This window comes from Dendronephthya gigantea, unplaced genomic scaffold, assembly GCF_004324835.1.
Source record: "Dendronephthya gigantea isolate DGI-Jeju-01 unplaced genomic scaffold, DenGig_1.0 000012F, whole genome shotgun sequence".
Lineage (NCBI taxonomy): Eukaryota > Metazoa > Cnidaria > Anthozoa > Malacalcyonacea > Nephtheidae > Dendronephthya > Dendronephthya gigantea.
This window is the reverse complement of record NW_021163022.1, coordinates 2,166,073-2,189,206: the sequence shown is the minus strand read 5'-3', so window position 1 is coordinate 2,189,206 and position 23,134 is coordinate 2,166,073. Positions and strand designations below refer to the sequence as shown.

At 37.6% G+C, this 23,134-nt stretch overlaps 3 protein-coding genes across 5 annotated transcripts; 2 read left to right on the top strand and 1 right to left on the bottom strand.

Moving 5' to 3' along the window:
• Nucleotides 1–1,091: 1,091 nt before the first annotated feature.
• Nucleotides 1,092–8,671, top strand: LOC114518762 (probable low affinity copper uptake protein 2). 2 transcript variants are annotated; one of them, XM_028538752.1, is made up of 4 exons: nucleotides 1,092–1,490; nucleotides 5,739–5,805; nucleotides 7,026–7,200; nucleotides 7,563–8,671. In XM_028538752.1, the coding sequence occupies exons 1-4, from the start codon at nucleotides 1,356–1,358 to the stop codon at nucleotides 7,762–7,764; spliced, it is 579 nt and encodes a 192-aa protein (XP_028394553.1). In that variant the 5' UTR covers nucleotides 1,092–1,355; the 3' UTR covers nucleotides 7,765–8,671. The 2 variants fall into 2 exon arrangements, with proteins under 2 accessions (XP_028394553.1, XP_028394554.1); XM_028538753.1 differs by lacking the exon at nucleotides 1,092–1,490 and adding an exon at nucleotides 3,499–3,750.
• On the bottom strand, nucleotides 8,600–13,601 carry LOC114518764 (probable low affinity copper uptake protein 2). The gene is made up of 4 exons (XM_028538754.1): nucleotides 13,517–13,601; nucleotides 11,282–11,378; nucleotides 10,351–10,456; nucleotides 8,600–9,810 (listed from the first exon to the last, which is right to left on the bottom strand). Exons 2-4 carry the CDS (start codon nucleotides 11,346–11,348, stop codon nucleotides 9,522–9,524), a joined length of 462 nt encoding a protein of 153 aa, XP_028394555.1. The 5' UTR covers nucleotides 11,349–11,378; nucleotides 13,517–13,601; the 3' UTR covers nucleotides 8,600–9,521.
• On the top strand, nucleotides 13,546–22,750 carry LOC114518760. Of its 2 annotated transcripts, XM_028538748.1 has the most exons (8): nucleotides 13,546–13,635; nucleotides 13,871–13,910; nucleotides 14,427–14,834; nucleotides 19,813–19,881; nucleotides 20,332–20,511; nucleotides 20,952–21,050; nucleotides 21,116–21,214; nucleotides 21,617–22,750. In XM_028538748.1, the coding sequence occupies exons 3-8, from the start codon at nucleotides 14,708–14,710 to the stop codon at nucleotides 21,937–21,939; spliced, it is 897 nt and encodes a 298-aa protein (XP_028394549.1). In that variant the 5' UTR covers nucleotides 13,546–13,635; nucleotides 13,871–13,910; nucleotides 14,427–14,707; the 3' UTR covers nucleotides 21,940–22,750. The 2 variants fall into 2 exon arrangements, 1 of the variants encoding a protein (XP_028394549.1); XR_003686519.1 differs by lacking the exons at nucleotides 13,546–13,635; nucleotides 13,871–13,910 and having other exon boundaries at nucleotides 14,491–14,834; nucleotides 20,135–20,511.
• The last annotated feature ends 384 nt before the right edge of the window (nucleotides 22,751–23,134 follow it).

The following is a 23,134-nucleotide window of genomic DNA, read 5'->3' as shown; positions in this document are numbered from 1 at the left end:
CCATCTATCATTCCTTGCGCGCTCAGAGTTCAAATCTTACTGTCGCGTATCTTAAAAGGATAACTTTTATTGAATTAGCTGTTAATATAATAATACTTCGTTGTCTCGTTTATGGATAGATAAGCCGAAAATGAGGACCTGGATCAATTTTCAACTATTAAACGGGAATAAACGCATCGAAAAATTTGGAAACTGTCCGGAAACACTATTAAACAGTTATATAATTAAGTAACCCAGTTATTATATGTATTAATGTAAGCCTAAAGGGTTTAACGATCTTAATTTCGAGTGGAAATCATATACAACTCAAATTCATGTCAGAAAGAGTTGAGAAAAATGTGTCACTCGCAATTATCGATCCTCCGGCAGGAATCGAACCAAGGCCTTTGCATGCAAGGCCAAATGAAATGCTCTGCCACTGAAATAACCGAGGTAGCTCACAAAACCGAAATTAAGACCGTTAAACCCTTTCTAAAAATTATCCTCCACATCGAGTGAATTGCCACAAAATATTAATTGATTTACCCTCTGGGATAATTTCGGGACTTCGATATGTGGCTGCTTAATAGAGGGCCGCTTAATAGAGGTTCGACAGATTCTTACATCCCGATTTTTAAAATCTACAAAAAATTAATTTCCGTGGGTACAGACGCAAAAGCCTTATAGGGACCTCCGCCTCTATTTTAATTTTAGAACTTTGTAACTGATGGACAAGAATATAGCAGCCCGAAAGCAATTATACCTATTATGCCAATATCAGGCCTAAACAATTAATGCTAATAGACTAATGAATAAGAGGAAAATTTTGCTCTCATGCCCTTACACGTGTAAACATAAAGCAGGTAGATTATATAAAGCTGAAGGGTCGTATTTCATCGAAGTGTCGTTTTGACTATACTTAAGATCAAGATGAACACTAATGACTGGGCACGTGTCGACCAAAAATTGACATCAATTTTCTTATTATTAACCCCCCCCCCTCCAAAAAAATATTCTAGTTATATTTGTGTTGTCAAGGGAGCATTGTAATATCAAAAGGTTCCTGTTTAACAACAATTACCCCACGTTTTGTTTGCTGCATATTACATAATTTTCCACCCACGCCACTCGGAAATCAGTCACAAAGTACCCATACTAAGAGCAGAATCAGAGAACTCGTCAGTTATCTTCGTTAGGCTTTACCTGTCGATTGGGATATTGTTTGTGCTTAATATATTTTTCATTCAGGAATACATCTACTCTGTTCATTGCCATTGGTTTAATTGTGTTTTGATCGATTGGAAATAAAGACTGCTGACGTATTCTTCTGCTTCTTTTGTCAACTGAATATTTGAAGGATAACGACAGCCATAAATATGGGAATGAATCACACCTCGAATCACACCACAAATTCAACGACTGGTCATAAAATGCATCCAATGTCTGGTAATCACTCTAATGGCCAGATGGGCCATATGGGCCACATGGGCCAGATGGGCCATAATATGGCGGTAAGCTATATATTTTTAGTACGGTATATTTTAATAACAGCCACTTGCTAAAAGTTGCGCTTACGAGTTACACTTACAAGCCGCACGCAGCGAGCTCGAAGCGACTGAAGCCAGTGTATATAATGCCAGGGTCAATCCATCTTAGGGCCTCCACAGACTAGGGTTTTAGTTGTCGACAACTATTTGTGATCGACAGCTAAAAGTTATCGACAACTAAGAAACGTAGTCTGTTGCGCAAGTTGTCGGCAACTAAACTCTAAATTATTAGTTGTCGACAACTAAGCAGTTTCCCTTTTCGAAAAGCGAAACTGCGTAGTTGTCGACAACTAATAGTTGTCAACGGCCTCATTTTTTGGCATTTTTCTAGTGTGTGAAAACCTTTGTTTTCGTTGTCGACTACTTTTAATCTCCGCGCTATTTCGGTTGCTAAATCAGAATTCAGTGAACGCCAGTGTGTGGAATCCTTTATCGGACTTATTTAGTTGTCGATGACCTTTAATAGTTCTAGATCACTAGTTGTCGACAACTACATCCCTAGTCTGTAGAGGCCCTTATAGTTTCAAGCCAATAACTGTCCAATGATAACTTCAGTTAACTGCTGGATATAGCACTATAGCTTTTAGTCAGTCTTCAGTTCAGTGATTTCAAGACACAAATCGTAACATTAGTTTTAGGTTCGTTTCCAGTTATAAGACAGCGTCTTCTTGTCGATTGGTTTTCTCATTGATGTTGGTTTCTTCAGTTCAATACGTTTAACCTTAGCTGCCTCGTCGAGAATGAATCTTTTGCCATATTATCATTCAACTGATACTTATAAAGTCTACGATTGAATAGATGCATAGGTTTGAATTTTGTTGACGATTTTGTATGTTTTTCCGGAATAAATTAAGTTAATTAAAATAACAACTTAGAAGGTTTTAAAATTTTATTTGCGTGTACGTTCGCGTAATTTTTTAAATTTTTTTGAACATAAACTCCATCTCTTATTCATCTAAAAATAAAGTGAACTGATATAGCGTGTCGAAGGATCTTTGTTGCACAACAGTTCATGTATTTGCCGGTAATATATACAGGGTGTATAAAAAAAGGTAATCCAACTGCAAAACGCTATTATTCATGAACTACTTAGTCTTTTAGCGCAATTGTTTCACATTCGGAAAGCTGATCAGGCTTTTAATCATTCATTTTAATCATGACACGTTTTCAATACCAAATGGAGTAAAAATTATAGTAAGTACGATGCCGATAAAAATTGATGTTGGTCAGAATCGCATATTTTCACCTCTAAAAGAAAAAAAAACAATTTAAAAATCACTAACATGTCACAATGTCAGTGGTGACCAGTGCAAGCTGCGACATGTTCGTGATTTTAAAATTGTTTAGTTTGTAAAAAATATTTTATTGTTCATTGAAATGTTGTAAAGTTTACAACATTTTATTGAACGGACAATTATCTAAGAAAATAATGATGGACAAATCAAAGAAAATCGTCTCGGGAGGCTGGAAGTTTCTTGAACTCATCTCGCTACGCTCGGTAAGTTTGGGCGGAACTTCAAGCCAGCAAGTATGTTTATCATAATGCAAAATGAATATGCGGATAGTTTATTTAAGATCGAAGAGAAATTCATCATGAATAAAGTATTAAAGTCCCAAAACCAAAAGGGAGTTAATTTTCAATGGTTTTTGTCCAAACTGGTCCAAAGGTGAAAATATGCGATTCCGTTATTTCTAATACTCACATTTAGTAGCAGCCTCGTATTTGCTAATTTTCTATCCATTTGGTGTTGAAAACATTTCACTCGATCGTTAAAAGTCTGATCTTTCCGAATGTGTAAAAAATTCGTTTATATCGGAGTAGTTAACGTACAAAAAATAATAGCGTGTTGGAGTACGATTATCTTTTTTTATACACCTTCTATTTGTATACCTTACAATCATGTGCTATAATTAAGATAGATGAAGTATTACAAATACATGGTTATAAATAGATTTAACAATAATAGTTCTCACGTGACGTGCACTATAAGCAACAGATCGAACACAACACGCAAAGTCGTAAACAATATTAGCATATACAAGTTACCTGCCAATTTCATATATCATTGTGCTGAAGGAAAGTGAACAAAATTGAACGAGTTATATATTGAGTCGATTTAAAAAGAGCACAAATATGAAAACGGACATGGGTATGATGAATAAAAGTCGCTCAGGAGAGATGAACATGAACAACATGCCGAACATGGAAGGGATGAACATGGGAGTATGTATATCTATATAATTTCGTGTTTTTTTTGTGTGAATTTTTTATCAGTTGGTCACGAAGTGTATAAAAGAGATCAATCGATCGAAAATCGAGTTTTTATGAAATATGTTTCTTTATACAAATTTAATACTCTATTACTATCGGAGTATAACAATGAGTCGGAAGTAAAAATAAGTTATTAGGAAGTGAGGATTTTGCAGCCGTACTGTTCGTAGTCCCATAGCAGCACTGCATACATACGCACATACAGTGAGAAATTTTAGTTGTGTTGTTTTAAAACATATATATGCTTTCGTCAGAATTCTCAGAAATTGATCAAAATTGCAAAAAAGTTTCCAAACATTCCAAACAAATTATTGTAATGTATGTGACTTCTAGTTGCCTTCCAATTTCTAATACTACGACACAAAATTTTCGTTCCGGTTTGTGGTTCTGGTATTTTCCTTCCGAACATAATTTGTCTATTTCACCGTTAATACATTGTTTATTTCGTAATATACAAGAGATAAAAATAGAAAGGTATCAAATATCATTTGATATATAGCAGTATTTTGGAAATATACTTTCTTGGTAATTTGTTCTCAGAAGCAGATATCGCCAATATTTTTGCGAAATTTAAAATATGTAGAGACCATATTAAGAGAACAATCCAATTATCAAATTCATCTATTTACTATACCTAAATACAATGTACAAGAGTACATGTAAATTTATAGTTTCAGTAGAACCTTTTCTGATGTTGTTGCATCAAAAAACCTGTATTTCAGTGAACAAATTGTGTAGTTAATGTGAAATTTTTGTATGTGTGGGTGAACTAAGAGCACCTGCAGTTTAATTATATAAGAATAATGAAGCGAAATTAAGAAAAATGTATATAATATACAGAACATGGTTTGTTCACCATAGTGTCATAGTGTCAATTGAATTAGGCTGATTTGTACATTAGGTCTTTGTGATGTGACATACAGTGTCCCAAAAGAACCACAACTATTGAGATCATCCATAACAATTAATGTAATAGTTCTTATAATAGTTCTTAATAATTTTTATGCATGATGACAGTGAAATTTGTTTGTACCCTCAAATGATTTTTTTAACAATTTACAAATGTAACAATACTTAATTTACAACTCAAGCACCAAGACCCTCAACATGCCCACATTCTAAATTTTTGTATTTAGCATTTTATAATTAGGCTGTGTTAAATCCCCACCAGCAAAAATTCACAAACTCAAATTTTAACAATAGGTGATTTCAATAGTTTGGGATTTTTGGGGACACCCTGTAATGACCTGTATGAGTAGTGTTTTAATTGGCAACTGGGAATAAAAGATCTTTGAATTGATTTGAATGACAAATATTTGACCTAGTAAGCCATCAGTTAATGCAACTTGCTTGATTTTACATTTTATTCATTTGGTTTTTCTACCTTTATCAGTAGCAGGTCTTCCAAACATATGTTATAATTAATATTATTATACATTATAGTAGTAAAAACAATTTGATTGGCTAATAGTTGACAGATAAATTGCGCAATCAAGCAAAATTCAGTTATCTCACTTTTGGCTCGGCTGATAACGTTTACCTCGAACTTGATAACTCTGCATATCACAAAAACCTCATCCAATAATTTTTATTATATATATTATATTATATTATATTATATTATATTTTAATTAATATTATACACACTTAATTATATACAATTGCCTTCAGGTATTATGTTTTACTAAATATAGAAATTATTTGATTATCTTGGCTAGTCATATAAAAGAGTAGTTAACTTGTAACCGTAATTATTGACTGAATTGGCTAATAAGAATTGTTCATTTTGGAAATAACAACCAAAAATGTGGCTATCAGTTTCTTACCCCTTACATATCAGGATTTTATTAATAAACTATAAACCTGATTTTAAAATATCATCAAAAAAAAGGAAATGTTCAATTAGTCTATAGAACGAAAACTATTTTTTTTTATTTTAGATGGCTTTCGAGTTCAGCCAATCAGCAACAATCCTTTTTAAAGATTGGGATATTGACTCCACTGGAGGTAACTCAAATGTGGAAAACAGTTTTGATTATTACTTGAATACTTCCAACCTGCATTTTCTTGCATAACCTATGGACTTCTATTATTCTATTTGCAACATGTATTCATTTTATCAGAAGACCACATAACTCATAAGTTATATAAGCTAATTCTTTCAACATGCATAATTCCCTTAGAAAGGAAAATTTTCCATAGAATTATTAATTCAATACTGTTGCCAGAGACGTGCCGGGCGGGAAGCGTATTCGAAGTATAAATATTAAAGCCCAATAAAGCACTATGTTGGGCTTTAATATTTATACTTCGAATCATTAATTCATTAAAATTTTATTTCCATTATAAATCATTGTGAAAACCTTTCTTGGTCATTTACTTGGTGTATTAATTTTACAACAGAGCAAGTTTCTTTTTAACTTTTAGTTAGTTTGACATTTAATAAATAATAAAATGAAAAAGTTAACCTTTCACCTTCATTAGAGTAAAGTAGATCATTTTTAAAAATAATGCAATGGTAACAAAATAGGCCAGGCCGTTCATGATGACTGATAAATTTTTACCTTTGTAAAATGGAAAACTATTAAATATTTCTGCCTTAATAAACACAGGCCTATAAAAATATTTTGCTTATAAAATTGCACGAGCTTTCTTGAAAATATTTTTTGTGTGTAAAAGTACAGAAGAAGTAGGTGTCCAGAACATACCTTATTACTTTGTTTGATAATAGGGTTTGATAATAGGGTTGTCTTTCCACAACTGCCTGAAAAACTCCATTGCATTATATCTTGATGTTATCACTTGACAAAGTACTAATTAGCCTTTTTACACCTAAATTATAAACAGGCTATGTAAAGAGATCAAAATCTGGGGAGAATTTCAAGGTTGAATGTACATAGACATTGTCATTAGTTACATCATTCATCCCAACCATATATATCAAGTCTGGGGGCAGGAGGACCGTTTCCTCTTCAACCATTGCGCATTCATCTTTTTTCTGGGCACTGGGCTACAATTTTATGACTGAAAAAAAGAAATACTTTTGAGTTTGCACTATCATCATTGACACACTAACCTGCTAACGCTAACACTAAAACACTGACCCTTCTTTAAAATCCCAAGGCTTAGTAGGAAATAAAGATTGCGACAAAGTATCCCAGCCTTATTTTATTCATGGTAACTGGGAAGGGTTGTATGTTGATCAATGGATTTCTATTCATTGTTAGGAATGGTGTGGTCATGTATCGTGGTGTTCCTTATGGCCATCTTTTATGAAGGTTTCAAAGTTTTCCGTGAAGTCTTGAGAGAAAAATACGGAAAACCCAAATCTTACAACGTGTCTAGCAATGGACACGGCGCGGCTGGCAAGGGACCTTATGATACATCTGTGTATGGGGGCGGGTAAGATTATATATCTTTGTACACGTCCCTGGCTGTGGAAATCAGCTTCGGTTGCTATAAAGTTTGGCGTGCATAAATAAAGTTTTTCTATCCATCTGTCTAGGTTAACAGCATGAACAGCATGCACATACGTTGTACCTTATGGTCTTTTTACATGGAGCGAGTTATCCGGGGATAGGCGAGGTGAAAACTGCATATAATGAAAGACTAATCAGGTTAAGCCTTTGATGTGATGCGCTTTCCCTCGCCTGGCCGGGATAACTCGCTCCATGTAAACAGGCCCTAAATCCTGACTGGACTGGAACCGTATTTAAAACGTTATATCTTATCTGTGCCTTTGGCTTTACGTTTTTTCTTTTCAGGAACCGCTTCTGCAACTGGCATCATTTCCTCCAATCTTTTCTGCACATCATCCAAGTGGCGATTAGTTATTTTCTTATGTTGATCGCGATGACTTTCAATGCATGGCTTTTTATAGCTGTGTGTCTTGGAGCTGGTTTTGGTTACTTTTTGTTCAGTTGGAGAATTTCAAAGTCGTATGATGTCAATGAACACTGCCATTAATTGTCCTCGGTAGCGAATACTTTTTCACCCCAAGGCGCCACCTTTTAATCTAATTTAATAATTTGCCGTTTTCTAACACCATACTAAGATATTCGCATTCACTCGCATTGATTATCAGTAGCTTAATATAATTATTATAATAATCATGATGTAATAATTCAATCTTAATGCTCGCTTGTTAAACCTGGATCCGTACATTTGTTCATCAGTCGAATTTTAAAATTGGAGGCACCATCTTTGCCTTGGGACGCCAGACCAGTTCAGTGATTGGCTAAATGTATTACAGGGGCCGGTTGTATGAAAGCCGGATAGTGATTTTTTCAACCTTTCTAAAAATGCTTGAAAAGCAATGAAATTTCAGCATTGGAACCAAAAATTATTAAAGACGATCCCGGATATAGGAATAAAAAGATTTAATCAAAATTATACCAAAAACGGGCGATTTTGAAGCGATTGAAAAAACCACTATCCGCTGGATAGCGGCTTTCATACAACCGGCCCCAGATCTGTATGTACACAAACATGTATATACACGATAAGTACAAAAAACAGGACTAGTCACTACCTGTGTTAGTACCATATCGATGTTCCAGATGCATTGCGCAATAGTTAATAAGAGTAAACTGGTTAAGCTTATATATAGTCTGCGAGCAGGCTAATGGCAGGCCTACAATGCAGAATTCCAAGAACAACATATTTGCATCCATAAATACATGTAGTTTTTTAAAATCACATCTATAGATATACAATATCTGGCTAAATATAAACCAAGAATATAAACCAAGAATATTAACCAAACATAAAAGAATGTACACGGCGAATGTACCGTAATAACTTTAGGATATAAATAGTATAAATAAAATTTTTAATATACTCTTAAGGTTGGCATAAAAAAATATATATTTACAAGCAACTATATGTCTATGTTGAATACTTATATTAAAGATCAGTACTTTGTAGAAAATGATATAAAAATAACCACTCCCTTCCTTCACACACATATTGGATATGTAGAAATCTCATATTTTGTCAATAGGGCTGGTGACATGCTACTCTGGTAATGAAGAGGGGAAATGACCAATAGTTAGGCAGTTTATGTATATTCACACAATTCTAGACACCTTTTGGCGTCTTTTTAGATCATGACCTAAAATATCGTGCAAAACAATCATTGACATGCAAAACATTTGGCAAGGTTGTAGGTATTACATTTGTATATTCAGGTAGTAACGAGTAAATGGTGTCCATATTTGGGTCAACAATTCACCTGGCCAGTATCGACACGTCATGTATAATGCTCACTCAAAATGTTTACCAGGGGCCGGTTGTATCAAGCCTATTTAGCTTAAACGGTGGATAAGTTCAATATAGAAAGCAAGTCTGCCGTTTTATTCAACAAGCGAACAAAATGTTTTTGACCTTAATACACTCGGATACTGTCTACAACGACATATTGAGTGCATAATATTTGAGTTCACTCATTCAAGAGAGTTGTATAAAGAGTGTTATTTAATTTTGACTTATCTACCGTTTAAGCTAAACGGGCTTGATACAACCGGCCCCAAAAACTCCTGCACAGCCTCGTACCCAGGGTTCAGGGTGCTGTTGTGGGTATGACAAAAAGTACCTTGTGTACGAGATCGTCTCCTCCACAGAGTTTCTTTATAATTACAGAAATTATTATAGAGTAATGAAAACATCTTCCTATAGGCTCTGCGGAGGGAGGTAAACTAATCATAATTCATAGCGTTCATTGATTAAATATACGTAAATTGATCAGGTGTACAAAAACTAGTATCCAGTCTCTCTTTTTTAATCTCGGCCAGTCTTACATCTTTAGTTTGTGTCACATGATACACACCACTCCCAGAAAGATTTGATAATATCCCGTACGCAGGCTGGGCAATGAAATACCCGACTCCACTGCCTAACAATATCGCAACGAATAAGACGACACTATGAACCATGGCGATTAGCATTAGACCATATCCAACAATAAAATTTATTTGGTATAATAATGAGGCAGCCACCGCCCGCGGACTGTGCCTAAAATGTAGATGCGATTATATTTATCAAACTATGTTGAAAGTGTTCACGGCAGTATCGCAACTCAAAGTCATCTTGATTATTAACTACTGTCAGGCATTGTGTGCTTGAGAGGTAGAGGAGAAAGTCTGTTAGATCTTGTTAGAACTTATGAAATTTAGTACTGGAATAATCTCAGACACTTAAACGGTTTAAGTTTTATGCCGCAGTGATGTCTCTTCATTTGCCCTAAAGACCAACTCAATTCAAATGCTTTTGAGTGGATTTTAACGACGAGATTAACGACGAGTCAAAAAGAGCCCTGGTTCACATATGCCTGTGAAATTTTCCGGTAATAATACTTCAGAAAATCTCAAAGACACGAGATTAGGTTAGGATTCGAACTTAGATTAGAAGACAAAGCATTTCGCGCACCAGCGACCTCAGAGAAGGGGAATCCCAGATTCTTAGAACAAGTGTAAACCAGGATACAAAAAGTCCAAAAACGCCAGTCGAATCGACTAGACAATGGAAGTGGATTACTATTATTTGATGACATACCTTCCATCATTTCTGGCCAGCAGAAAGCTTTGATACTTCAGGTAGGAACGTAAAAACTCATAGACAGCAGCCACAACAAAAATCACAGAGGCGAAATAAAAATGATCTAAAGTAGAATATCAAATGTAAAAAATTAAAGCACAAAAGCATCTCACATAAAATCCGATCAGCTATAGTTAGGCCTACTGGTCGACTTCATTAAAAATTGAAGGGGTTTTTGACTTTTTGCCAGCTTCAAAGTTTGATCAAGTTTTATGAGTGAGGAATGGGGTCTGGAACCCACACTTCAAATTTCTAAATCTTGCGACCAAATTGGGCACATGAGATACTGGGGTATACAACCAGCAGCGAGACAAACATTACTACGCAATTAATATTAATAAAACACCGATTCATAAAACACGCGCCGGGGACGAGGCTGACCAGCAGCACATCTTGCCGCAAGTGGCGTAGCCAGCATTGATAACGGGGGGGAGGCATATTCATGATAACAGATCGATTTCAAAATAAATTAATCCGGCCTACGTAACATGAATATATGAATATGCTCCCCCCCCAATTATCGTTCTGACTACGCCACTGCTTGCCGCATCCTATTTGTTAGGTGTAACGCTTGTGTAGAGAAAAGTGTGCTGTGAAAGAGGATGGGTTGGACCCGGCTTTACCTATTCGGGGCTAGAATATCCTACGTCCCTTTTCGCTAGACTGCAAGAGAACAACCAGCCAACTTTCGATTTTGTATTGACACACACTTTATCGATCCCGTTTTCGAACAGAGAGTTCGTGTATATTAAGAAATCGATGACACTATTTAATTTTAATTTTCTCGCAGTAATTGCTGAAAATATAGCCAACAAGCACTGTACAAAACACTAGTTCCTATAGTAATTTCGCTGGCATATTAATTGGGAAATAAAGGCAGGCTACAGACCTGATAGAGTATTCCCTCTCCATTTATCGAAGAGAAGAACAAGATTGTGCGATAAATGAAAGTACATCTTGCCTCGGTAGTTCAATTAAATGATTTGCTGAAATATAGATAAAGTTAATACGTTTAAGTTAAATAGCTACCTGTCCTACCTCGATTAATTTAATATTGGCCAAGTCTCAGACAGATGATCATGCAGTGCATGGCCAAACCTTGGAAATGTCTTCAAGGTCATCTCTTCAGAACCTCGGCTGATTAAACCTCAGATGGATGATGATTATTGGTCAAACCTTACTAGGAAATGTATAGATACTTGGTCCGGGCTACGGTTTAATCTGCCGGGTTTAAGATTTTTTATGTTGCGTATTTTGGTGGGAAGACGTTCAAACTGACATAAAATCTCTTCGGCATACCACTGAAAGTTCATTTGTGGCCTATGTTTTACACAGTATTAGTTAGTTGAAAAATCTAGTTGGCTGAGCTACAGCTAGTATTATACCTAGTGATGCAAGTGCACAATTAGACATTTTCATTATTATAAACTTCTGGTTATATGATGGTGTTGAGAATTCAGGGGCGCCAACATGGTTGGCACAGGGTGACAAAATTTGTGATATTTGATTTCTCTAAATCCTTGGGAAATGGCCATTCCAGATCACAGGTGCTTGGGTCAGTAGCGTAGCCAGCCTGACGATTTAGTCATGCTATGCAAATGTAATGTCAAATATTTGCCATTGAAATGCCCAGTTTTTAAAGTATTTTCATTTAAAGTATACTGTATTAGGGGGACTAAAAGATATTGTACCTCCCCTAGATATAGTCCAAAGGACCCAACAAGGATTGATATATTAAAATTTATCACATGATATATTATTTAGAATTGTAAAAATGTACAGTGTTGTACGATAACTTTATCATTATTTATTGGTATCCCAAACACAACCTGAATGAACAAATATGCATGCTTACATTTTCTGGCCAACTAGAAAAGCAGTCCTCGGCCAGCTTAATTTGACTATTTGGTATTTCAGAACAACATCATGCTGTCACCTATACCTAGGTTGGAAATACAGCAATTTTAAAGAACAAAACATTTAAGTGCATGCAGATAGTAGAATAAATCAATAATGATCAGCTGAGTGCTTTATAATGTTTTGTTGTTTAAATTTATGTCATACTTGTACAGTTGCACTTCTTGGAAAAAGGCTTTTGCTGTAATTCCAACCTAGCCGTATTGTCATTCGCATTTGTGGAAAATACTTGTAAAATCTTGCTAGTTACCACAGAACCATCAATCAAGTATTTATATGAAATCGACACTTTTATATGTGTCTGCTCAATTAAATTTCTATTTCACATTTACACTGTATTTACACCTGTTAGGGATGTTGGGCCATATAAGGTTAGCATATATATTTTTTGACAGCATAGTTCAGCTCGCAGGATTCCAATCATGCAATGTTAAAGCAAAGACCTAGCAACAAATGTATAAATGTATACATGTGTTGCTAGGATTAAGTCTGCTTAAATATCACATCTAGTAAACTGAACTATATGTGACTGCATCTTGCTAGATTGTGCATCATGATAGCTGTAATTAGGCATCTACTAGCAAAACCACTAGCAAAACCTTAATCCTTGTAAAAAATCTATCCTCATCACGATCTAAATTACATGATGACGCGACGTCTTTCCACACTTCTCTGGGTCCACGCTTGAAAATCGCGTGCATTTATGTATTAATAAGGTATCTTCTGTAATTAATTAAAATATCCCAAGAGCATAGAGCTCCTTAGCACCTAACGGACAAAACTAAACACCAACTGCTTTATTTTCTGCCTTATTTTCTGCCTTATGGATTTTCTCAAAGCCAAAAAGTAGATAAAGCGGTATCATCACTAGTACTGTTCGCCCTCCATATTTGTTTCTTTATGGAAATTGCAGTCCCTACAAGACGCGACGAATTCTGAATGTTCCAACAAAATTTATCATATATCTTTGCAAATATAAGAAAATATAGCCATTACAGTGTACGTATATATACATTAAGTTCTTATTTAATTTGTGTTTACAGTAAGTACTTTGGACAGTAGCAATTTATTTAATAAAGTGATTCAGGTCACATTCGACAATAACTTTATTTGCTAACGAAAATTATCACAGAGATTCATTGACAGCTATACAGTATATACAACTGACAGAAAAAAAAGCTCTTGATCAAGAGAGGCACGCACTTACCATTCAACAATTTCAAACATTAACTGCTTTTCATGGCATGAACAACCCGAGAGCAACCGACAACAGCTCCTTTTCGCAGTATTCGACAAAGAAAGCTGTCTGCCTGTCTAAACATAAAGGTACATGAAATTTGATACAAACCGATATCTAGATTATCTCTAATCTCAGTGAGCTTTTGACCAAGTTTTAAAATAAATCCTAACCATTGTTAAAAACACAATCAAATGAATCAATCGTTTAACATCTTCCTTCTTTAATATCACTAGTATCTCATTTGATTCCGCGTCTAATGAGTAATGACTCCAGGTCTCTTTTCGACCTTTCGATTTTGAATACATAATTTCTAAATTTCAGTGCCAGTGGAGTGGAAGTTGTCCAATTTACCGTGGTTGAGGTGGGTGGTCACGGTGGTGGTCTCAGAATCGTAAAACGCTAACGACGTTAATCACGTTATGAATTTCAAAATCTATCATTACAAAGCAATAATTTGAGAAAGCAAAAACCGCAAGGGATACTTGTAGTTGTTAAAGCTAGAAGCTACCTAAACCCTAAAGTTTGCCGGATTAGGGAACCATGTAGTGTGTTAGTTCGGCGTCTGAGGTCCTCTTCATATGAGACGGGCCAGCCCGGTTTAGGGCTAGCTCAGCAGTGCTGGGATTTCGCTTCACATATTATTTCACTATATTTGTGAAATTGCATTCATATGGAATCGGGCCAGCCCGGTTCTGGCCTTTAACGGGCTCATGAAAATATCAAGCGGGCCAGCAAAAGCGAGGCAGCCCGCCTAAACCGGTGCCTATATGAACAGCCCCTAAACTGGACTAAAGTAAAAAAAAACATCGCTAATCCGCTATATTTGAGAGTCATCTTTCATGTAATTCCTGATTCGTGATTCGTCCGTGTACGATAGGTGTACAAAACTCCTCTGGGAACAAACCTAAATGATCAATCCAGAGCCTCGTCAGTGTCCCTCGATCATTAGGTCTACCCCTAGATAATGCCACGCTCAGTATGAAAGACTATTGCTCCATGGCCAGGGCCCGCTTAAGCCTCTGAAGGACCGGTAAAGTAAATGTCAATCAACTACTCTTAACAACCAGTAAACTGAGCAGGTAGTTTAATTTCGAGTCCAGAATGGAAACAATGTTGATTTCAACATAAACACAGACCTAGATTTGACGTTTATCCAAAATGATTTTTTTACAAAAACTACGTAGTTTGCTGTTCGTTTTGTTATTGTATGAAATCGTGGTTGAAGTGAGGTCACGAAATATAGAAAGGAAACCTAAAAAGGACGCTAAAACAAAGTCGAAGACACGTAAGTTAAATAAACTGATTTCAAGTTCTCATTTATAATGGAAGCCGGAGTTGTACCAGAATTCACTGCATGTTGATGTAACGTGTTTGTTTATTACGATACTTTATAAACTCAACGAGAAATCGTGAAAATGTAGTTACATGCTTACAATCTATATACTATATTGTGTCTGCCTTTGTAATTGTCTCGCACACGCCGTCTGCTGCACCTGTCCATCAAAATTGCGTCGTGACGTCACCTCATAATATCGTGACATCTTTCCCTTTTCTTTTTCGACAAAACAAAACAAAATATAAATTATGGAATAGATATGTATACAATCTTACTAAGGTACTTCAAGTTCGAATTGTCCAATGCTTTCAGTTCATTCCATTACATATTCCTTGTGCCACCCAGGTTTGCATCTTACGCGTTCTGAGCGTCGTGGTGGTTTTTCGCTGTTCTCAGCCGAGGGTGCACTGTCTAATGATGGTGTGTGTTCGGGGTTAGCTTCATTCTCCACCAAACGGTTCTCTGGTTCCCTTCTGCTCTGCTCAGGTTCAAACTCAGGATCACTCCCAGCAACAGGTGGTGTTGGAGGTCTTTCTTGCGATGCTCGTAGTTGTCGGCGATTTCGGCGGTACTTCCTACCGCTCACATCTACTTCGTATGATCTGTTGTCTAAAACCCTGGTACAAGTTCCAAGCGTCCATTTTGTTGCGTTTGGCAATTTCATTCGGATAGCTTGACCTTTCTTCAATGGTTGAAGAGGTTGGTGTGTCTTGTTATAATGGTGAATTTGTCGCGATTTCCGAGCAACTAGTTTATCTCTTGTGCTTTCACTGATTGGCTGTTTGAGAAGATTTTTGTGAGTCGGTAGTAGTGTTCGCGTACGCCGCCCCATCAACCGTTGGGCAGGAGATGTTCCCAAACCCTCTGTGGGGGTATTCCTCCAATCTAAAATCGCCAGCAATGGGTCTTGACCAGCAGCTTTGGCTTTTGTCAACAGGATTTTGCAGGTCTTGACCGCATTCTCTGCCCGGCCATTTGATTGCGGGTAGCGAGGGCTCGACGTTACATGTTTGAACTGCCAATCATTTGCGAATGTTGAAAATTCTGCGGCGGAAAACTGAGGTCCGTTATCGGTTATCACTGTGTCCGGGATTCCATGTCGTGCAAACTGGACTTTGCATGCTATTATAACTTTGTCGGCGGTAGTTCTCGTAAGTTCTTGGACCTCGAAGAATCCACTCCAGTGGTCCACGAGAAGGACAAAGTGCTGTTTTCCAAGCTCAAACAGGTCCATACTAACCGTTTCCCAGGGACGAAATGGTAGTTGGTATGGTTTTAATTCTTCACGACATTGTGCAGGTTGATGCGCCTGGCACGTTGGGCATTTTGAAACCAAATCCTTAACCTCTGCGTTCATTAAGGGCCAATACAATACTTCTCGGGCTCTTCGGAGACAGCCTTCTATTCCAATATGAGATTGGTGAATCTGCGTCAACATTGCTTTCCTCATTGATGTGGGGACTACTAATCGTTCTCCAGCGAAAACTAGTCCATTATCTACTACAAGTTCACTTCTTTTGTCGTAGAAGGGTGACAAGTCCTGGCTGCACTGTCTCTTGGATAAAGGCCAACCATTCTTTACAGCGTCGATGATGCTCTGCATGGTCTTATCTGACGTTGTCTCCCGTTTGAACTGCTCGAGTCTATCCGGCGAAATCGACAGATTCTCTGTATGGTCGATCTCTTCCAGGGCTCGTACCTCCGTTGTGTCATGACTCCAAGATTCAGTTGTGTTTCGATACGCTCGACTCAGTGTATCCGATATCCACATGAGTTTGCCTTTTTTGTATTGAACGTTGAGATTGTAATTTTGGAGGGCCAGCAGCATTCTCTGCAACCGTTTGGGTGAGCTATGTATAGGTTTGGTAAAAACTGCTTTTAGGGGTTCATGATCTGATTCTATGGTAACAGCTTCTCGACCCAAGATATACTGATCAAATTTACTTGTTGCCCACACGATTGCAAGTAACTCTTTTTCGATTTGGGCATATCGAGTTTCCGTATCTGTAAGCGCCCTCGAAGCAAAAACGACAGGTTGTCCGTCTTGCATTAAGACGGCTCCTAGACCAGTGTCACTAGCATCACATTCGATAGTAACTTCCTTGTTGACATCATAGTATCTTAGGACCGGCGTTTTGACTAGCGATTTCTTGATAGTGTCATACGCTTGCTGGTGTTGTTCGAGCCAACACCATTCTACGTCTTTATCTTCGAGTCTTCTCAGCGGTTCGGTCATGTCCGACAATAAAGGTAAAAATTTGGCCAAATAGTTTATCATCCCGAGAAATCTTTTGAGGCCTTTTACGTCAGTTGGGGCTGGCATGTCTAAGATTGCTTCAACTTTTGCTGGGTCAGCTTTGAGGCCGTCAGCGGTAATGAGGTGTCCCATGAAACGGACTTCCGTCTGTGATCTCTTCATCTTCGATTGATTCAGCTTTAGGTTCCACTCACGACATTTCTGGAAAAACGCTCGCTCATTCGCTTCCAAGCTTCGATCGACCTCCTCATCTGTTTCTCCAAATCCCGCGATAAGGAAATCATCTGCTATGACTTCAACCCCATTGAGATCTTGAGCAAACTCGTGCATTCGCCTTTGCCAAACTTCGGGTGCACTCGAGATTCCGAAGGGCATGCGAGTCCAACGGTACCGTCCGAAAGGGGAGTTGAAGGTTGTCAGATAACTTGAGGCTGTGTCAAGTTTGATTTGATGAAATCCGTCCTTAGCATCGCAGAGTGTGAATTTCTTGGCACCCGCCAATCTTGATGTGACTTCGTCCACTGTAGGTAGTTGATAATGCTCGCGTCGTATAACACGATTAAGGTCTCGTGGGTCGATGCATATGCGGATCTTATTCGGCTTGACAACTGCCAACATGCTGGATACCCAACAAGTGGGTTCTGTAACAGGGACAATGACTTCTCGATCGACTAGTTCATCTAGTTTGGCTTTGATTTGGGATCTTAATGCGACTGGAACTCGTCGAGGGGCGTGGATAACTGGCTTCGCCGAGTCTTCTATAGTTATCGTGTGCGCTCCTGGTATCTCGCCAAGGCCATCAAAAACGTCGGCATACTCGTCTGCAACATGCGGTTTGTCCTTTGGATGCTTTATTGTCAGTGCCAGAATGTCACATTTACTCAAATTGACAACACCTAGAGCAATGCTTGTATCTAACGATAGTACTGGTTGATAATCTCCGTTGATAATATTAAAATTCAAGGTTCTTTGCTGATCTCCGAACCATACAGGCAGTTTAGCTCTTCCGGTAATCTTACGGTGCTCACCTGTGTATGAAACGATTTCCTTCTTGCAGGGTTTTAGGCGTTGCAATTGATTGTCACCAGTGACTTGTATATATAGGCTTGTCGGGAGAATATCACATTGCGAACCAGTGTCTATTTGAAATTGAACCGAGTTTCCCGCCTCTGGCTTCGAAATTTGCAAATTAATCACAGCTTTGCGTGCTTTAGACTCGTCACCGTCCGAAACAGAGCTGATACAGTAACGATCTTCTTCGGGTTTTTGATCGACTTCCTTAGTTTGGTTGATTTCTGCTCCTTTGTTTTTTTTCCTCGACATTTCCGCGCAAAATGATTCATCTTATCACAGTTAAAACACTTTCTTCCGAACGCTGGACAATTTCGTTCGTCGTGAGTCATACCACAATTCCCACACTCCTTAAGCAATCCTTCCTGTTGGCGGTTTCGCATTGGATATCTAGGCGGTTTTGTCTTCCGGGATTGTTTACTTTCTAAACCAGTATCTTTTCCTTGTGTTCCCCTGAGCATGTTTACACAATCCTCTCCTGTGCTCATTAGCTTGACTTGTTGTTGTGTTTGTTCCGCGGCTTTGATAGTGTCCACTGCTTTCTGTAAGGTGAGATCGTTTAGCCTTAGTAAACGTTCTCGGACATGATCATCGCGAATGCCTAAAACAAGCCGATCCCGTAAAATTTCGTCTGGTGTAATCGTGTTATGAGCACAATTTCTAGCGATTGTTCTCAGTTCTGTTAGGTAGGTTGCAATGTTCTCTCCTGGTGCTTGGTTTCGATTGTTAAAACGGTATCGTTCATAGATTATTTGAGTTCTCGGTGAACAATACTCATCAAATTTTTGAAGGACAACATCGACATCATTTTGATTCTCATCTTCTCCCCATGCAAATGTGTCGTACGCTTTGACACCGTCCTCGCCGATTACGCTTAATAAGGTTGATACTCTTACAATTCCCTCTTGTTTGTGTACACCAGTTGCAATCTCGTACCGTGTCCATGATTTCTTCCACGACTTCCATGTAGTTGCCAAATTATCGTCGAATATGAGCGATTTCGGCGGTGGCAAGTTCGATGGCGCTACATATATTTGTGGCGCCTGAGCCATTTGTGGCGCTTGGGCTTCTCCTTGAGGCTCGACCATTGTTTTATTTCAAATATCCCACTCCTGACACCATGTAACGTGTTTGTTTATTACGATACTTTATAAACTCAACGAGAAATCGTGAAAATGTAGTTACATGCTTACAATCTATATACTATATTGTGTCTGCCTTTGTAATTGTCTCGCACACGCCGTCTGCTGCACCTGTCCATCAAAATTGCGTCGTGACGTCACCTCATAATATCGTGACAGTTGACTGTTCGTCAGCGGCTATCATAGGTTTATACAGTGAACCAATACCTCTCCTAAACTAAGAGAAAGCAGCTCTTTACAAATCCAAGGATTTTAAGGCTTATAGTTTGAGTTTTAAATTTTAAGGACTTTCAATCTTGCTGGTATAGGAACGGTGAACTCTTCTCAGCATCACATCTGTGCTTAGTGTGTTACTCTCGAGCATGTCAATTTTCTTTCTTATAGGCAATCAGTGGTTCACAAATATAATTTCATTGCAATATAGTGATGGGTTTAAAGTTTTATATTTTTCCCTCAGTAGATGGACGTAAAATCAAAGCCAAAGGCAAAGGAAAAAAGCAATTCTTCCCAATGCCAATTGGGCAAGGTAAACTTAAGTGCCGTTTATCGGCACGGCACAGCTAAAATAGGTACCGTACCAATTTCATGCGTGCTCGGCTATTGTATAGTCGAAGTGTCGAACACTGTTAGACGTTGGTTCAGGTAGCATTTTTAGCTGTGCTCAAAAGTTCAAGAGCATATACGGAGTTGAAAGAATTAGTGACTGAATGCGAATCAGTTCCGAAACAAAAATAGAATACGATTTTTTGCTTTGTGCGTTTTATAACTGAACAAACAAGCAAGCTACTGCAAGTGCAAGAAAATTTCACTCAAGGGGCGGGAGAGATGAATGAATACCGACAGCCGCTATGATAAGTAGACTGATTTTGATATAAATGGCGCGTAACGTGCTACAAAATGATCGCAATATTGAATATTTAAAAACAAAACTATCATTCGTTGAATCATCTCAGATTTAGTATTCCTTTCGCCGTAGCTGGCCAGTTTCCAGGTAGCCCGTATCCAATGCCTGAGTACAAGCCAGTCTCCGCTATGAACCAGGAGATGAAGATTGTGAAAGGTTTACCTCGGGGCTATGATTGTTCGCATTCACAACATGGATGTTGTTGGGATGGTCGCACTCCTGCTTTTGGTCCTTCTGGAAAAGGTTGCCCACGTGCGTATTGCGTGTGCATTTATTCTTTTTATCGCAGGCGATGACTGCTCAAACTGCAGGGGTGCCGGAATTGCGAAATGCTAATTTTTGTGCAGTAGCAGAATTTTACCTGGGGCACCTTTATTTCAGTAAACTGCGTTGCCCCTGTAGTTCTGATGAAAATTTGCCGGAAAGCAAATGATTGAATAACATTGTCATGTATTCTAAATTTAGTGTGAAGGTATACCACATTATTACAAAGTTTTTGGACCAAAAACCCGGGCCCTCATCAGTGCAATTAAACTAATTAACTCTCATGCATATACAAAGTGTGTAGTTTGAAACACAATCGTTTTATTCAAGTTTTAAAATACCTCGGAAACTCGGAAAGCATGATGATTCCTCCCTCCCCCATATATTTAACTTGCTTTCCACGCCTTTATTTTGCTTTATATTTTCAGAATGTAGAGACGTTTACAAAGACTTTTGCAATAGAACGAAAAAACTTTGTGATTGTCCAATGGTTGCTGACTATTGCAGGGTGACGTGCAACTTGTGCAGTGAGTATTTCAGAGTGATTTAATCCGTCCTATGATATAAACCTAATAAGGTTTCCAATTTTTAGGCAAAAGCAAATCAAGTAAAACCTGTCAATCATCTAAGCACAATTGCTGTTGGGATGGCAGGACGCCAGCCAAGGGTCCTAAAGGCAAAGGGTGCCCAAGTAAGAATACCGCAATACTATGTCTAGTTGGAAAGGAAATCGTGTGTTTTGCTGCCTTCTTCCCCTACGTTTTGTTAAATGATTATAAAATAGTTCAAAACCTGCATGCAATTGCATGTGTCATTTGTCTTCCGTGTGATGCGCTATTCAGAGCTTGGGGATGTCTGGTTTGCCTTAAGACTGATTTCCGCACAGGATAATTATCCCCAGCACCGGGTCGGACAAACAGCTAATAAATGAATTCGTTTACATCATCATATATTATTGAATTGCTGAAGGCAGTCTTCGAGATCTCTGGAACTATATTGAGCATATCACAGTATCACTAACAGGATCACCGACTGTGATAATGTCATGCTCAAAAAAGATAAATTGCAAATTATCATGTATGTTTCTTCATAGAAATAAAAGATGATCCTGGAGCAAATTGCAAACTGTACGAATCAGAATGTTTGCGAAATCCCTACTACATGTGGAAAAAATGCAGAAAGTCTTGCATTGCGAATCTACCGCCGATCGAGCCGTTCATTCAGGGATTTGGTCCAGTTAATCAACTTGGCATTCCGCCACCCGCATGCGGGCAACCACCAATGTTTCCCGGCATGCCAGCAGGGCATGCCCCATACCCTGGTATGCAGCAAGGCATGAATAGCACCATAGGGAAAAAAGGTTCAACAAAGAATGTAAAACAGGAAAAAAACATACATAGTCATTATCGATATTGAGTGATTTTAATTTAAAAAGGTCCTTTATCATGTACAGACGGCCTCGAAATAGAAACACTTTATTATATCATAATAATATCTTATCATGATATTTGTGACAAGATAAAATAGACATGATATTTGTGCCAAGATAAAATAGACATGATATTTGTGTCAAGATAAAATAGTGAAAATTTTGAATTTCCATGTGCTGTAACTTCGTGTTCGGTTTTACCACTAACTGAGATTTCACATTTCCGTTCTTGAGACATCAGTAAACATATATAATGAAGAAAATATTTTAATTTTTTTTTTTACAAATCAGCAGCGGGCGGAATCCTAAACTTTCCTGCAATCTGTTTTACAATATCTGACAACGGTCCGGAATCCTATATTTTATGTCAGTCGAGCGAAAGCGTATTTTGTCTTGTTTTTCTAAATATATGGATCAAATGATTATCACGATATATTGAAGTGAAATTTAGTAAATTAACCAGTTCAAGTTTTGATTGTTTATGTTTTTGTCCCCATTGCTGAGGCTGACTACACAATGATAATAATACGACCGAACACCGCTTTTTTGTAAAAATATAAATACGTTACTTGATTTACTGTTTTGCTCGGCCCGGATAGAAAAATATTTCCCCTCGGTCTCAAAAACGTTTTGGATACCTCAGGAAAATATTTTTCTATCCGGACCTCGCAGCCAGAAATAACAATATAAGCTAAAAACAACTATCTACAACAAATACTTCACCAAAAAAATTAAAGACCGTAGAAATATCACTTTAAGCCCTAGATATCTCGCAATAAGCAATCTTTGTCATATATATAAAACAGGAAAATGAGTTTCGTAAAAACATACTAGAGTCTTGTAAAACATGCTCTCTACTCTAATGCTGTAATCGTGTTTCGTCATTATTATAAGACTTAGTCCTTGCAGCGCGTTCGCATGATATGCTAATTTTGCCGAATCATGGTGAAAATCTGAAGTCATTTGAACATTGAGTTTTGAGAATATTGAAAATATCACACCAAATCATTATCAGTACATCAATACCGCAGTCATGCAGATGGTGGTCAACCAACGAATTAATTTTATCATCCCCCAACACAATGGGCAAAAAAATTATAAAAAATGTTCGAATTAAATTATGAAGCTAGTTTATTGAATAAAAATTTTACAAAAGTTTGTTTATTTACACATTGCTAGGCC

Coding starts and splice junctions, on each gene's coding strand:
- LOC114518762 (XM_028538752.1), top strand. CDS start 1,356: ATGGGAATGAATCACACCTCGAATCACACCACAAATTCAACGACTGGT. Junction 1,491..5,738: donor AGATGGGCCATAATATGGCG/GTAAGCTATATA, acceptor TTTTTATTTTAG/ATGGCTTTCGAGTTCAGCCA. Junction 7,201..7,562: donor ACATCTGTGTATGGGGGCGG/GTAAGATTATAT, acceptor TTTTCTTTTCAG/GAACCGCTTCTGCAACTGGC.
- LOC114518764 (XM_028538754.1), bottom strand. CDS start 11,348: ATGTACTTTCATTTATCGCACAATCTTGTTCTTCTCTTCGATAAATGG. Junction 10,457..11,281: donor GAGAGGGAATACTCTATCAG/GTCTGTAGCCTG, acceptor ATTCTACTTTAG/ATCATTTTTATTTCGCCTCT. Junction 9,811..10,350: donor CTGGCCAGAAATGATGGAAG/GTATGTCATCAA, acceptor TCTACATTTTAG/GCACAGTCCGCGGGCGGTGG.
- LOC114518760 (XM_028538748.1), top strand. CDS start 14,708: ATGATTTTTTTACAAAAACTACGTAGTTTGCTGTTCGTTTTGTTATTG. Junction 19,882..20,331: donor CCCAATGCCAATTGGGCAAG/GTAAACTTAAGT, acceptor CTTTCGCCGTAG/CTGGCCAGTTTCCAGGTAGC. Junction 20,512..20,951: donor TTCTGGAAAAGGTTGCCCAC/GTGCGTATTGCG, acceptor TTATATTTTCAG/AATGTAGAGACGTTTACAAA.